General features: G+C 38.9%; 2 protein-coding genes across 2 annotated transcripts; both read left to right on the top strand.

The window, feature by feature from the left end:
* Positions 1–6,420: 6,420 nt before the first annotated feature.
* Positions 6,421–6,717, top strand: LOC105307540 (keratin-associated protein 3-1). Its single transcript, XM_011383086.1, has one exon. The coding sequence runs from the start codon at positions 6,421–6,423 to the stop codon at positions 6,715–6,717; it is 297 nt and encodes a 98-aa protein (XP_011381388.1).
* Positions 6,718–15,578: 8,861 nt separating this feature from the next.
* Positions 15,579–15,875, top strand: LOC105307539 (keratin-associated protein 3-3). The gene has a single exon (XM_011383085.1). It carries the CDS (start codon positions 15,579–15,581, stop codon positions 15,873–15,875), a length of 297 nt encoding a protein of 98 aa, XP_011381387.1.
* Positions 15,876–16,301: the final 426 nt, after the last annotated feature.

The raw sequence follows: 16,301 nt of genomic DNA, 5'->3' as shown, positions 1-16,301 counted from the left end.
AAGTATTGTCTCGGGGCTATGTCAGCTCTCCTGCTTTCTGTTTTAATATAATCACGAGAGATCTTAATCATCTTGACATTCCACATGGCATCATCTCCGTACACTATACTGATGACATCATGCTACTTGTTTCTGATGAGCAAGAAGTAGCAAGTATTTTAGACGTCTTAGTAAAACACATGCGAACTCCAGGTTAAGGAGTTTACAACCTCAGTGAAGGTCCTTGGAGTCAAATTTTCTAGAACATGTTGAGTTTTCCTTTCCAAGGTGGAAGACAAATCGCTGCACCTTGAACTATCTTCAGCTAGAAAAGCATTGCTCTTGGCATGCTCTTTAGGGTTTTGAAATCGACATACACTAATTTGAGTGTGCAACTTTAACCCAATTACTGATAACCTGAAAAAGACAAGACCACTATAGATTCGGACTTTTCATGAAAGATTGAAATCACCCCCATCAGGTAAAGAACCCCGACCAGCTGAGATCTCGCCTGAGGGTAAAGAAAACATGAAATGGGTAGTGGAAGAAGAGAATTATAAATATCAACTATAGCCGTGTAACCAATTAGAAAGGAGGATTATAGAAACCGTGTGTATGTTCTTCCTTGCTTTTTTCTTCTCTTTTATTTCTTCCCTTGTATAATATCATGCTCTGTACCATAAGTAAACTTCATATGAACCTAATTTCATTCAATACTCATACCAGTCCTATGAAATAGATATTTGTCTTTTTTTTACAGATGAGTACATTAAGTCTAAAAAGAGGTTAAATGAATTGAAATCAGGATCTCAAAGAGATGTCTGCACTCCCATCTTCACTACAGCATTATTCACAATATCCAAGATATGAAAACAACCTTAATGTCCATCAACAGATGATGGATAAAGAAAACATAGTATTTACATACAAGAGAATATTTGTCGGCCTTAAAAAAGAAAGAAATTGTACCATTTGCAGGCATATGGATGAACTTGGAGGACATCATGCTAAGTCAAATAAGCCAGACACAAGAGACCAAATAGTACATGATTGCACTTATACGTGGAACCTACAACAGTCGAACACATAAAAGCAGAAAGTAGAATGGTGGTTACCAGTGGCCTGAGAGTAAGGGAAATGGGAGGTGATAATGGTCAAGAGGTACAAAGTTTCAGTTATGCAGATGAATAATTCTTAGAGATCGACTCTATAGTCGATATACAGTGTCTATAGTTAATGATACTGATTGTGTACTTAAAGATTTCCTAAAAGGATAGATATTCTGATTACAAAAATGGACAGGAAGAAACCTTTTGGAGGTGATGGGTATGTTTATGGCACTGATTGTAGTAATGATGTCACGCATGTATATTTATCTCCAAACTCATCAAGTTATACACATTAAATATATAATGTATATCAATCATATCTCAATAAAGTGGCTTTTATTAAACAGATAAATGAGATTAAATAGCTTGCATATAGTCACACAGCTCATAAATAAAAACTGAAATATGAATCCACTTCTGACTCTAATACTCATGAAGAGACAATGAAATTAAGGGACTAGAAGTAAAGAATGGTATAGGAATGTTCACCTAATTTAAAGACAGCTATTTTGGAAGCTGTGGGCCTCAGAATAAGTTCCTACTTGTGTCCGTTATTAAGTTATCGTCTCACAGCTCTACACCCTCCCTTCCATGCTCAGCTTTATGATGACTTTGGGTGCTCTACAAAGCACGTATGGCTTTGCCAGCAACTCCATATTAGGCTTTGCCACTAGGGGGTGACAGAGGAAAACTGCAAAACTGGGATGTAGCAATGGGAAAACACATGTCAGTGGGAGACAGGGCAGAAGAGTCACCCCCTTTAGGTCATAGACACCTACACAATTATAGCTGTCGTCAAGGGGCAAAACAACATTACTTCCATTGAAAGAAATCCAACTTAAGAATAATTGTCAGTGCCAGCTAATGTGCTGGCAAGAGTTGTATCAGTCTTGACTATAACCACACATTGGAAAAAATGTCCTGATGCAAATGGAAAGGGCCCCCAAAGTATGCCATTCAACCCAAACCCAGAATCCTCTGCCCACATGCTTAGCAAAGTGGACATTCTGCAATGAAAGGGTTGATTCAATGGCAGTACTAATACTAGCCATTCTTCCTTCCAATCTATATTACAAAGGAGTTCACCAGAAATGTAATGAAATTCAGGAAATAAAAATCAAATCTTTCTATTTACAGGAATTTTTATTAGGATGACAAATTGAAAAGGTCCCTTGTGCAGGGATGAAGTGTTCCATCAGGCTTGAAGAAAACTAAGTTGCCTTGAAGTGTGAAACCTCCCAACACCGACATTCCTGCTGACTCAGGAGGTGCCGTCACGGGAAGGTTTTCCTGACAGCAACCCGGAAAGCCACCGAGTTGTTGAGGGATGGATGTTAGTAAGTCACACAGAGGCTCACAACAAACTATGACTAACATACATAAAACTGATCTTTTATCTCACCCCAGGAACTTGGGAGTAAGCACATTTTTCATCTGTATGGGAACATCCCAAATCTTCAGCCTGTACCCTCTCCTGGGCTTCAAGCTGCTCACACTCTACAAGTCCCAAACTGAACTCATCTTTGACTCCTTTCCCACTCCCCCAGCCAGTGGCTTTTGGGCTCAGGTCCCCTTTCACCTATGAGTCAGTCTGAGAGCTAAACATGTTCCTTGGCCTCTCTCTTGATCAATACCACCTACCATCTCTACTTATAGCAATGCCTCCCAAACTCTGCCACCTCTTACTGGTTCATCAACCACTAGCACCACTGTTTATCTTGTCATCTGGACCACTTACTTATCCTGCCTATTTCCACTTTGGCCCTGTTGCAGTTCATTTTCCATGGATCATAACTCACACCTTGTCACACCCTGCCATAAGTCATCCAGTGGGTTCTCAATGCCCTCAGAAGAAAACCTACACTCTGTAGAACTACTTACACATTCCTACATGGCCTGGCGCCTGCCTACTTCCTTGACCTCAATCTCCTTTTTCATTATACTCCAGCCACCTGTCCCTGACCACCCTAAGCAAAGCAGTCATGTTCCCTGCACTACTTCCTGGTCATTCTGTCTCATTGCTCTGTTTTATTTTCTTCTGGCACTTATCACTGTCTGAAGTTTTCATTTATTCATTTGTTTACTTTTTTGTCTGTCTCCCCCACTAGGAGTACCTTGATAGCAGAAGGCCCTTATTTGACCTGTTTATTTATATATGCTTAGCACCTAGCATGGTGCTAGGCTTTTTGCTGAATGAAAAAAAAAATGAATGAACATAATTTATAATTATATAAAATTTAATTCCACAAAATACTGATTTTTATTAACAAAAATCATTCACTAACTGTGTGACTTTAAACCGTTATTTGATATCCTTCCTCTCAGTTTCATCATCTGCAAAATGGATAGAGTAATAGTCCTGATCTTATAAGGGTATAAGAAATAAGGAAGCAGATGTACATAAAATACTTAGCACCTTGCTTGGCACATGATATATATTCAATAAATGGTAGCTATTAGTGGAAGATAAGATTAGGATATTCTAGTTATCTTAAAAACAAGACTATTAGTTTTATTGTGGAAACTGATATACTACCCAGTAGTAGTCCCCACAAAACTTAATGATGTGATGAGAAATCCCAGCTGAGCCCCTCTTCTCTATTCCCACTCAATTATGATACCCTCTAAGAGGGAAGTCATGCTCTCCTTGTCATGCCCATAGAACACCCGCATAGCTTCCCAACTACCGTCCCCACCTTCAAATTGTCTCTTTTTTACAGAATAGTATTTTAGTTAAGAAAATAAGCCCTAAAGTTAACTCCTCTTATGGTCTCAAGAACTTCAGTAAGTTGGTCTCATCCTTCCCACCAATCTTAGAGGCAATTAATCTTGAGGGTCATCTGCACTCTCATCAGAATAACACCCCCACAGTGAGAGGGAAGATGGCAGAGTGGCTAAGAGCATAGAATCTGGGGCCAGACTGCTTGGCTCCAGTTACATACTCACTTTCTAGTTACTTAGCCTCTCTGTGCCTCACGTTCCTCACCTGTAAAATGGGAAGGATAGTAATGTTGTATGCGTCATAAGCTTGTGGTGAGAAATGTATAATATATACAAGCACTCAGCACAAGACGTAATATCTAGTAAGTGATGATGATGATGATGATGATGATGATGATGACGATTGATGATGATATGACGGGCCTCCATTCAAAACCTACAGCCATCTTTCTAAAATACAAATCAAATTACATCACATATGTGTTCAAAAACCTTTAATTAATGCCCATTGCCAATAGGATGTAGTTCAAAATCCTGAGTGTAGTATACTAAGCAAATTACAAATTCTTCCTACTGTGTCCCTAATCCACCTTTCCGATGTTTTCTCTCATTCTCCTCCAACACCTCTCTACAGGAGATCCAGAACCTGTGCTTTAACTAGTCGATACTTCTGCCATCCCAGGAACATACCATGGCACTTTGTTTCTGTTTCACTTGCTGAAATTCCCTTCCTAGTCCCGTCTACCTGCTAAGCTCCTGTTCAATCGTCAAGACCCACACAAATGTTCCTTTTTCATAAAGTTCTCCCAGAATCTTCCATTCAGTGACTCTTACCTCTAAACTCCTACATCTTACCTAGAAAACCTGAATGCACAACACTGTGCTGTCATTTTCTAGTTCCATGTCCCTTCTTCTCTATGACCTCCTCAAGGGCAGGAATTTATTTGCTGCTTTTTTGCGTGGTCTGACTTACAGCAGGTGCCCAGACAATGAGGGTTTGACTGAACAAAGAGGTATCTATTGAAACAATATGCACGACAAGCTAATTTCCAGCAGAGGGATCACAAACTGCAAAATTATTCTAGTAAGATGACCGAAAATGAAAGCAGTCTTCATGATAAACGTCTTTTGGATCCATCATCTTGTCGACTTGCATGTCTTTTGACTTCTGTCTCCTCTTTGTTGTAAAATTTTCTACTTATTTTTAGAAACAGAGCCATTTTATCTGAAGATGGGTCAAGAAAATATATACATTTTTTTATGACTTTCAAAGTAAGGTATATTTACCAGTTAACATTTTTCCTACATTAAAGTAATTCTAAACCATCATAAATTTTTTTGACATATATGTGCTTAATAATTTTTTAAGACATTATTATTTATTTATTATGTCTCTATGCCCACCAATACAACCTAGGTCCTGGACAAAACAAATCTCATGCCTACATGAAGGAGGAGGAGGAAGAACAGAAGAATACTAAATTTAATGTCTTTATTTATTTCTATAATTTTATCATTAGGGTTTTAGTGGTTTAGATGTAATTTGGGAATCTCCCCCAGTGTGTTTCATTGAACCCTAATCTATAAAACTAATCTATAAAAACTAACAAACAAAAATGATTCCATGGTCAAGTAAGTTTGGAGAAAAACCACACTATATCTCTTTAGTGAAAAGTCACAGAGCACACTGGCATATTAAAGGCTCTGAGAGGTCCACCAAGAAGAACTCAGTATTTTGCAGACTTATTTACCAGAGAATCCTTTAATGTTCCTCGGAACAGGTGCTCATGGAACTCATTTTGGGAAATACTGCACCATTTAGTATCTAACTGGCCCAATACAACTAGTCTTTGGTTCATAAATAATCTTAATTCATAAAACGGTTAGATGGAATTTTAAAGGGCATCCATCACTGTCACTCAAGCCAGTCTTAACTCCCACCTACATGCTCCTATCAAGTTATCATGTGAAGGAAATGGAGAACAAACGATTTGTTCCAGCTCTGTGAGAAAGTGCTTCTTTACGCAGAACCAGAATCTCTTTCTCTATAGATTCCACCCATTCGTCTTAATTCAGCTTCTGGGAGCCACAAAGAATAAATCTAAAAATCTTATCACTTTTTCAGCCAGAAAGCCAAAATTATCACATAGAATTTTTGGTTGCTGGTAGGAGAGCAATCAAAAAGCCTACTTATCTCATTTCTTCATCTGGAAAGAAGACAAAAAGCAGAAGGAGGATTTGTAGATACCTGGCATACCAGGCCATCATTAATGGTGCAGAATGATTAGAAGATAATGACTCGGTGCCTTTGAAGACTGAAATTAAATGGTCCTGCAGTGACAATCAGCCAATGAGAAGAGTCCTAAGTTGGCAACAAAATAAACTAAACCCTTTTTATGAGGCGAGGAGTGTGTCTTAGGTAATGAATGCTTAAGTAATTAGATGGTTTTTATGGAGATAACTATAAACTGAAACATAGGGGGAAAAAATCTTGCTAATAGGCTGACGCCCTGGGATGTGGGTATATAAGAGCCAGGGCAGCATAGAAAAGCATTGAGACACCAATTGAGACTTCTCTTCTCAACCCAACAAAAACCCAGCTCTTGACACCATGGCTTGCTGTGTTCCCTGCTGCTGCAGCGTCCCCACCGGCCCCGCCACCACCATCTGCTCCTCTGACAAATGCTGCCGTTGTGGGGTCTGCCTGCCCAGCACCTGCCCACACGACATCAGCCTCCTCCAGCCCACCTGCTGTGACACCTGCCCCCCACCCTGCTGTGAGCCTGACACCTATGTTCCAACTTGCTGGCTGCTCAACTCTTGCTACCCAACTCCTGGACTGAGTGGGATCAACCTGACGACCTACGTTCAGCCTTGCTGTGAAAGTCCCTGTGAGCCCTGCTGTTGAGTGGCCATGCCTCTGCTCAGCTTCGGAGATGTGCTGCTCAACATCCTACCCACCTGGCCTTCGACATTCGCTGCTCCCTACGGCAGGCTAAATCAATCCCTACTCCCCAAGCCATGTTTCCGTGAATTAGCCCAACTTCTTAAATCTTCCTCCTTTGGGGAGAGTTGGAGGCCTTTCTGTCTTTAAGGTTATTTCACTGCTTTCTGAGAAATAACCATTTTGACTATTAATAAACTTCATTCTGGCTTAGCAGATACAGCCTCGTGATTATTTACTCCATGTTCTCGCTTAGAGAAAGTGGAATGCCTACCTAACCCTGAGCAGCAGGTCATCCTAACATCCAAGATTTACCTCAACAGAATAAGAGCGCTCATGATGGAATCACTGAAAAATTAAATTCTGGCCCTTTGTGATAGGTTAAAAAGTAAAAAAATTCAGTTGGTCATTTCGTAGAAACTTTTTATTCAATAGATTTTTTTTTTAAGACAACTGCTATGCCAAGCACCATGCTAGAGTCTAGAGATTAATATAACATTTTAAAAATATTTTATTTATTTTAATTTCCATTACCTCTAAAATTGATTTTTCTTTCTTCCTTTATTGACTAAACAAAATTGATCACTTTTCTGGTGTATAGAAATAATTTTGACTCCCTCAGTCATAGTCATCAATGAAATTCCAAGCTCAAAATGCAATGCAATTTTGGGAAGTATCTCTCTGTGTGTGCGTGTGTGTGTGTGTGTGTGTGTGTATACGTGTGTGTGTTGATAGATAGATAGATAGATAGATAGATACATATATATATTCATTTCTTGATATAGGCTGTCTTCTAGGAAAATCAATTTCGAATGAACTTTTGTTGCGTACTCCTTGCTTCCTCAAATTAGGCTTGGCTTACATTAGTCATAACAATATTTAGAAGTTTACTAGTCCAAATGACATATAAGATCATGTCATTGAAATAAATTGAAAATATCAGGCTATAGTGCAGTCTTCTCCATACACCAGAAATAGTCACAGAATTATGGGAGCAAAAACACACACTTACTCCTACAACGAAACTTTTATGATGAGCATTAATTCATCTCTTTAGTTGTCCTGGAAAAATCCAAGTGTAGTAAGGTTTTTGAAGAAAGTACCCAGAGTACGGTCTAGTTGCATATTTTCCTAGACTTGCCTTGGGACTTTGGGTTGTTCTCTTCCCTCTCAGCCTGCTTCCTCATTATTACAACAGAAATAATACTCCCTTCCTTGCTTATGTCTCGGGATTACTGTGAGGCTCAAATGACCCAAAGCGTCCCCAGCAGCACTCCAGACACACGAGAGACCCTCACCATTACCGCCATACAGTGGTTCCCAGCTTTCTCACCGAAGGCATCCTTTATTTCTTGAAAAATACGTATTTTTTCCAAATGTCTTTTTAAAATATTAATTCAGTCCTTTCGTTTTTGTTCATAAATACATTTTTAAATTTATTTATTTATTTTAATTAGCCTCAAGTATACATTACACTGGTTAGACATCTATATGTAATATATTAATATGATATATTAATACATTATAACCATATTAATATAATTATGGCTAGAACTGTGCCAAGTTACCTATTTTTTAGTCAAAAGCAAAGAAGTTTGATGTGTTTATACATGTTTGTAAGGGATAAATATTTAGACTTCATTTTTAATACTAAAAATAATTCTAAGTGTCCTATTACTACTACTGTGGGCCTTTAGGCATTCAAGGGCCCTTGGCTAGTTAAAAAGCCCCACCTGGAAATCGGGAGATGTGTGTTCCGGTCCTGGCTCTGCCTTGAGCTGCCTGTGACTCTGAGCAAGTCACTTGAGCCTATTGGGTCTCAGGTCTTAAGTAAGGAAAATGGGTTGGTTGACCAAGTCCTCTCTAAAGTCCCTTTCAGTTTTGACAGTCTGTGGTTCTAGATTAGCCAGAAACATTTCAAGTAACAAGTACTCCATGCCACTAACTGACTCCATTCCACCTTACTTTTACTGCTTTCATTTGTAATAGCTAACATTTGGTGAATCTACTGGGTACTCAAATAGGCGCTTTATATGAATTATCTCATTTATTTCTAACAAAACACTAAGAAATACCTACTATTATTCTCTCCATTTTACCAGGGAGGAAACTGAAGCTGAGAAAGTTATTTGCAAAAGTTATACAAATAGTAAGTGACAGAGGAGATTAAACCTAAAAGTATCCAAAGCCCCTTCTCTTTCCAATTCATCAAAACACTTGCCTCTTCTGCAGACAGAAATATGATAACACATGGCTCACTTTATCCAGGAGAAAGTATATGCCACTTGACAATACATTCTCTGCTATTGCTATGAATTGTATATTTGGTTGTATATAGTAACTCAATCTTCTCTGTGGTTTAAGACAAAATGAGTCTAGAAACAACTGTTTACATTTCTAGGGTGAAAACGAATCATCCTTGTTTTAAAGTCAGATTTTAAATACTGATTAATAACATCAGCACAGGAAACATACTGGCTGGGTCTTTAACCTTGCATTGAAATGCAGAATGTTTGGCAACTCAAACACATTTTCAATTTTCTTCTGAGTTTTAATAACCTAGTTCGAGGTGAAAACTAACTACCCTTAAAGTTAATAACTGTTTATCTTTGATAACAGAATAGAAAACCAAGTCATTTAATTTTTCTTTCAAATTGTTCCTGGCACCTTTCCTTCCTTTCTTTCACTGACTCTAGCCTAATCTAGACCCTGATCACCACACCCCTGATTACAACCACAATCTCCTAGTTGACCCTGAGTATTCCCTGCCCCTTCCTCCACCCAAACTGTACCCGTCAGATCAGTCTTCTGTCCCTCTATAAATACTGGTTAAATTGAAGTGCTCAAAACTCTAGGATGACTCAAGATTTTGTTCTTACTAAATCAACGCTAACATCTTCAGTGTGACTCTCAAGAGCCTCAATAACCTGGTATAATCATTTTCACCAAATCTTACTTGCTACTAATCTTGGGGCAACATACAGTCTTACACTCCAGTCAGAGCAATGCTCCCTATACGATGGTCAAGAGAGTGGTCTCTGAAACTAGGCTGTCATACCCTATCACTAATTACACACCCCTGGTTATGTCACTTAATTTCTCTATGTCTCAGGTTCCTCAACTGTTAGATAAGATTAGAAACAGTATGCACCTTACAAAAGACCTAACGAGTATACCACAAATCTGTCCAGGAGACGGAAAACAAGGAAAGACAGAGAAACTATCACAGACCAGAGAAGACTAAGGACATGTGATGACTAAAGGGAATGCAGTGCCTCAGACTGGATCCTGGAACAGAGAAGGGACATTAGTGGAAAAACCAGTGATTTCTGAATAAAGTCTGAAGTTTAATTAATAGTGACGTACCAACGTTAGCTTCTTAGCTTTGACAAATGCACAGTGGTATTGTAAAGTATTATCATTGAGGGAAATTGAGTGAGGGATATACCGAAATGCTGTACTATCTGACTCAAACAGGCCTTAGGGTAGTGTGTGCTGATTGTCAAAGTTCAAGTCCACCTTTTTATACTCCGTAATGATTGGATGAGGACTGTTTCTCCTTTGGCTGGTTTTCTACTAGATTCCACCAATAGAGGGCTCTCTACAAGGAGCCTATAAGGCCTGAGGAAGAAAGAAGTGTCTTGTTGCCCCAGCAACAGCCCTTTATCCAGCAGATGCAAGAGGTTATAGTTTCCAGTTTCTTTCTACATTCCAAAAAACAGCATCATTGCACCTTCTTAGAAACACCGGCATCAGCAAGGGAATGACTCTTCCCTCCCTCCCTCCCACGCAGGTCCAAACCCTGGATCCATGGGACCTCTCTTCTGAGCTTCTGAGATAAGAGCCCCATCTGGGCTGAACTTGAGATCTGAGCCCAGCTCTGCAGGACCACTCTTCCAGACTTCTAGGTTCAGTTAACCACAACCTCTTCTCTTCATTCCCAGCCCTAGAGCCAGTAACCGTTTCATGAGTTTGTTACCTGTTTTTCTTTCTTGCTTTTTCAGTCCTCTACATCTATTTAACCAATTCCCTGTCTTAAAATTCTCTGTTGCAATACTTTGTGTGAGGGTTTTCTTATTTGCTTGTTTTCCTGACTAAACTTGATAGAGAAGCGTTCCATAAATGCTGGTGATCATTATTTTCCAAGCTTCCTTCTTTAAATATTTATTCCATGTGTTCCAGCCTCCAGATTCTACCCCCATGATCCAGGCTCTATGCTAGTACTAGAGAAACCAAGAAAAAGAAGACATAGTCTCTGCTTTGAAGGGGAGGTTACATTCTAACAGAGAGAATCAACGCTGTGCACAAAAAAAAAAAAATGCAGCAGAATTTTATGGGAGGCTCTGGGGTGCAATAAAAGCACAGAGGGTGTGGCCAAGTCTGCCAGGGCCAGGGGCTGAGAGTAAGGACAGAAAAATGTTGTAGAAGAAGTCATTGTTTTCCTTGGCCGAAATGCACTTATCTCTTTTCTAAGCGTTTCTGATCAAAACAACATAATCCGAATCCTCAAGGCTTCTTTGATCATTTTAGCCCTCTTTCATTGTATTTCCTCTTGTGGAAATTCTCACAGCACCCAGAGGAGAAACTGCCATCGATTAGATATCTCTATTGTGTCATATACATTGCTAAATAATTTTCATAAGTAATATTCATTTATCTTTGTTTAACTCTTGCAATAAAACTATAGTAGATGATTATTATTTTTCCCAAATTTGAGAAAACTGAAGCCCCAAAGAGCTAAATAACTTGATCTAGGTCTCGCAACATGCTAAGCTCTAATCAGCATTCAAACCTACCCCTGAAACTCCTTCCATTACCTTTTCATTAATTGTATGGTGTTGGAATCATATAAAAAGGGATTTCTAGCCTTTTCCATCAGACCACCTACTCCTAGAGGATGAGGACCACGTCTTCCATTTTTCTTTCTCTATCGCACTCTTCAGAATATCTTAGAGATTAAAAAAATACTTGACTTAACAATGCATGGATTTGCTTACTCTGCTGTAGTTACATACTAGCTTTGGTCTAGTATAGTTTAGCCACTAGAACTGATTTAAAGTGGAAGGACTTTTAAAAAGGTAACTGTCTGTTTGATAGGAGGTGATTATCAGCTTTGGCAGTAGTTTTGAAAAATGGAATAGGCAGGTAGGCAGTTTGGTTTTTCTGAAAAGAAATAACTTTTTCACGCTATTTTGCAAGTTCATTTATTTCTAATGCTCATTTTGCAGACCACATATAGTCTCAAGAACCTATGTTTTACTATGTTCCAACTTGTGGTTAAAAAAAACCAACATCCTTTGTCAAATTGGGAGTTTATTTATATTTATACATAATTGTATATAGCGATAATGTAGTGGATAGGTATAAAATTCATCTAGCAGGCTCTGAACTTCCTAATCAAGATCATGTTGCATGTCTGATATTCATTTATTCTCTCAAATCGATGAAAAGATAGCAAGGTGAATTTGGTAGAAAAACAGTCCCACAGATTTTGACTTCCCAAATATATCCAGGGCACACATTTTGAGAGAGATCATTTCTTACTTTTCGGGGAAATCACTCTTGATTCACTCTACTCAGCAGTGATCACTTGTAAGAACAAATTCTGGTTGGTAAAAAAGAGAAGAGTCAGAGTAACACTGATGAATTAACTGTGACTGAGGAAGTGGAGACACGATTTTGAAACTGAAACAGGAAGTAAGTTTGAATGTAGCAACACAACAAAATGAAACTGGAGAGCCTATCCTGTGACTTACAAATGACAAGTTAGTGAGTTCTTTGTATGAGATTATACAAACAAGAAACATTCTGATGGACAGAAGCTACGTTCCCTGAGACAGGTGGATATAAAAGGCCCACAGAGGACAACTTTGTAGAATAAAACCTGCCTTTGCAACAAAAATCTACTCAATCCACTGTCACCATGTCTTGCTGTGAGTCTTGTCTCCAAGGAAGCTGCAGTGTCCCCACCGGCCAGGCCACCACCAACTGCTCCCCTGATCTGTGCTGTCAATTTGGAGTCTACCTGCCTCGCAGTCGCCCACAAGAGATCAGCCTCTATCAGCCAACCTGCTATGACACCTGCCCCCAACCCTGCTGGGTGCCTGACTCCTGCCTGCCATCATGTTGGCTGCTCAAAAGCTGCCCCCCTACTCCAAATCTGAGCGGGATCTCTGTCAGAACCTGCATCCGGCCTGTGAGTAGGAAGCACCTTGCTGCTAGCCAAAGATGTTTCAAAGAGCTTGCCCACACTGCCCTAAGGCACTGCAATAGTCTTTAAGTGCTGCTCAGCAAATGGTCTTTAATTTGAAGCTCTGGAAGAAAATGTTCTGACCCTGAGCCTTCGGTTTTGCAGAAGTTTTCTTTCTAAGTTTTGAATGATGATTTTAAAAGAGAAGTGGGAAAATGCTATCGTGAACTTCCTCACTTTAAAATAAAATAATCACCCCTGTTCTCCAAGCCATGCACTGTCTCGATGTTTAATGCTATAATTACCCAACAACTCTTGACACATGCATGCATCATGAACCTATAAAATGTCCAGCAAAATTACACTTCTGATGACATCAACATAAATCTTGTAGCCAAAAGGAGGCCTCACAGGGATATGTAAATATCTGAAGAAAATCTTCTGGATAATAAAATATATTAAGCTCTAACCTTAGAATCATTTTAAATTCCACGGTTAGCACCTACTTTTAATTTTTATTTTTTCCCTGCCTCTTTAAGTAATTCACATACATCCTTAAAGAGGCTGGAAAACTGGCATTAAAGATCAGTGAACGTACTCAGAGAAGGGACCCCAAAGACTGAGCTGGCCATATTTTTTACTGTATCATTTAAGTGAAGCTTTAAATGTAAAACTGTTTGACAACTGTAAAGCACTTCACAAGTGAAATGAATCATTTCGCTCAGGTATATCATTATTATTATTATAAAGGGTTATTCTAAAAATAAATACATAGCTTTTTATTCTAATACGCAATTTAATCCAATTCAATAAACACTTCTCAAATTCCTACTATGTTCCAGGCATGGTCTAGGTGCTTGACAGACACAAGGAAGGTCAAGACAAGATTCCCACTTTTAAGGAGTTTGCATGAGAGGGAGGAAGACAAGTATAAATGACAAACTATAATACATAGCAGAACAAAACAAGGTCTAAATCAAAAGATAGGCAGCATACTTTGTGAGAGCAGAGAAAAGAATGAAAACATCGAGAGGAAACCACCTAAAGTTTCTTTATAAGATATTTAAGCTGATGATTGAGGGATGAATAAGATTCGAGAAGGAGGGAATCAAGGAAGGACATTCTAAGAAACAACATGATCGTGGTCACAGAGGTGTAAAGTACCTAGGAGACTCAAACCTTCATTTTTATTTGAGGTGTTTTATGATAAATATCAATATATAAGCCAAAATCACACCAACTTCAGTAACAAGTCCTTTTGCTCATAAAATATATGAGGCTTATTTACCAGTGACACGCAGTATTTTCCACTGATTTGTTTTAGCCAGATTTCTTTTCTTTTAAACAGGCCATGTTGATTTTCATTAATATGCCCTCAGACTCAACCCAACAAAGAATCTGTACTTTGTGTCTATTCAACAACCATTTACCATCTAACAAATTACGTAATTTAGATTCTACTTTGCGAATAGTTTGGTGCTGATCACGGGGAAGTATGTGAAGATGTCAGAATCACAGACTATTACACATGGAGATGATCTGATTCAACTTCCTCACCCGTCATTCCACAGTAAGGCAAACCAAGGCCAACTGAGGTGAACAATGTCATACAGGCATTTCCTCCAAGGAATTTACAACCTAATTGAAGACCCAAGATATGAAAACAAATAAACATGCAAAGTGGGGAGTAAGTCCATGGAAAATGATTTTTATGAATGCCAAAGTTCTAAATCACCCTGGATCAGATGCCCTTCCAGAACCCACCGTTGTTCTGTGAATCTTATGATTTCTCCTTTTAGTTCCTATTCTATCTTATTTCAAAATAAGTATACCATTCCTATAAAAATGAATGAAGTCTGAGGTGATTTTTCTCTTGGATCTTTCCTTCCAGTGAATTTATACTTTGACTCACTACAAGATTAACAGAACTATGAGAATAGAGACTGTTTAAAAAAAAGAAATAGAGTAATACTACCTTTGGAATTTCACTATAGATTAATAAAAATAATAAAAAGGGGTTTCATCTTATTCCATTCTGGCTGTCACCTTGTCTGCTCAAGAGAACCTGAATTATATCTTGAATAAATAAGGCAAATATGTCTGAGAGGCATGTAGTCCTATGCAACATTCATCTGTAAGTAGCCATGTCCTTACTGACTTTATTGAGTAGAAATTTGAGTTGCGTGTTCCGAAATTAGTAATTAAAAATCATATTATGTTATGTATATTATTTTAAATTATGGGAGAAAAAACAAGAGGAAGAATTTAGCCTCTGAAGTTATAGCTGAATTATCGCTTAGACTGATTATCCATAATTCATGTAAAGTTTGGCATGCCAGGACCCTGTGGTAATAAAATGTGATCATCTTGTGATAAAAAAATGACAAGTCAATGAGTCAAAAACACGATTACTTTAATAAGGACAGGAACTGTTAATGGACAAGTAAATACCAAACTGATTAGAAAATCTTAGTGCGAAAGAGTGGCATAAATAAAAATAGAAAGGGAGGCTTCTGGTTGGACCAACACTCACTGGGTAGAGTATATAAGAGCCCCAAAGCAAGAGGAGACATTTGCACTTCAGAAACTTCATCTTCCTTTCTGAGAAACCAAAAGCACAGAGATTCCCACCGCCATGGCTTGCTGTGCTCCCTGCTGCTGCAGCGTCCCCACGGGCCCTGCTACCACCATTTGCTCCTCTGACAAATGCTGCCGTTGTGGAGTCTGCCTGCCCAGCACCTGCCCACACACGACTTGGTTACTGGAGCCAACCTGCTGTGACAACTGCCCCCCACCCTGCCACGTTCCCCAGCCCTGTGTGCCCACCTGCTTCCTGCTCAACTCCTGCCTGCCCACCCCGGGTCTGGAGACCATCAACCTCACAACCTTCACTCAGCCCTGCTGTGATCCCTGCCTCCCAAGCTGCTGCTGACCGATGGCTGCTTCGCTCAGTACTTAACAATGAAAAATCCAGAAGCTGTCTGTCCAGTATTCACTTGCCTCAGTCGTTCATCGGATGTTGGGGTAGACCAGATGACTCAGATATGGAAAACTTACCTTTCATTTTAATGGAAAGAAATATATTTTTTTAATTGTTACGTTTATTTGGCTGAATAATCATTGGGTTCATCTGGACAGGTGAATGTCATCTATTATCCAAATACTATTGAAATCTGTAAGACCTCAGACTATATTTTTTTTGGTCATGCTGCTTCTTGGATCCCATTTCTCGAATTGGGTATTTTCACAGAGGGGGAAATAACTCTTGATGGGTTTTCCAATAAACTTCATTTCTCTGGCAAGATGTGTTTTTTATTTATGTTAGAGTTTTTGGTATATTTCTTTAATTTGGTATAAT

Source organism: Pteropus vampyrus, unplaced genomic scaffold (assembly GCF_000151845.1).
Source record: "Pteropus vampyrus isolate Shadow unplaced genomic scaffold, Pvam_2.0 Scaffold503, whole genome shotgun sequence".
Taxonomy (NCBI): domain Eukaryota; kingdom Metazoa; phylum Chordata; class Mammalia; order Chiroptera; family Pteropodidae; genus Pteropus; species Pteropus vampyrus.
The sequence above is the reverse complement of the archived record's forward strand: the minus strand, read 5'-3'. Positions and strand labels throughout refer to the sequence as shown.

What these genes read in the sequence shown, in the direction of transcription:
- LOC105307540 (XM_011383086.1), top strand. Translation starts at nt 6,421, where the DNA reads ATGGCTTGCTGTGTTCCCTGCTGCTGCAGCGTCCCCACCGGCCCCGCC.
- LOC105307539 (XM_011383085.1), top strand. Translation starts at nt 15,579, where the DNA reads ATGGCTTGCTGTGCTCCCTGCTGCTGCAGCGTCCCCACGGGCCCTGCT.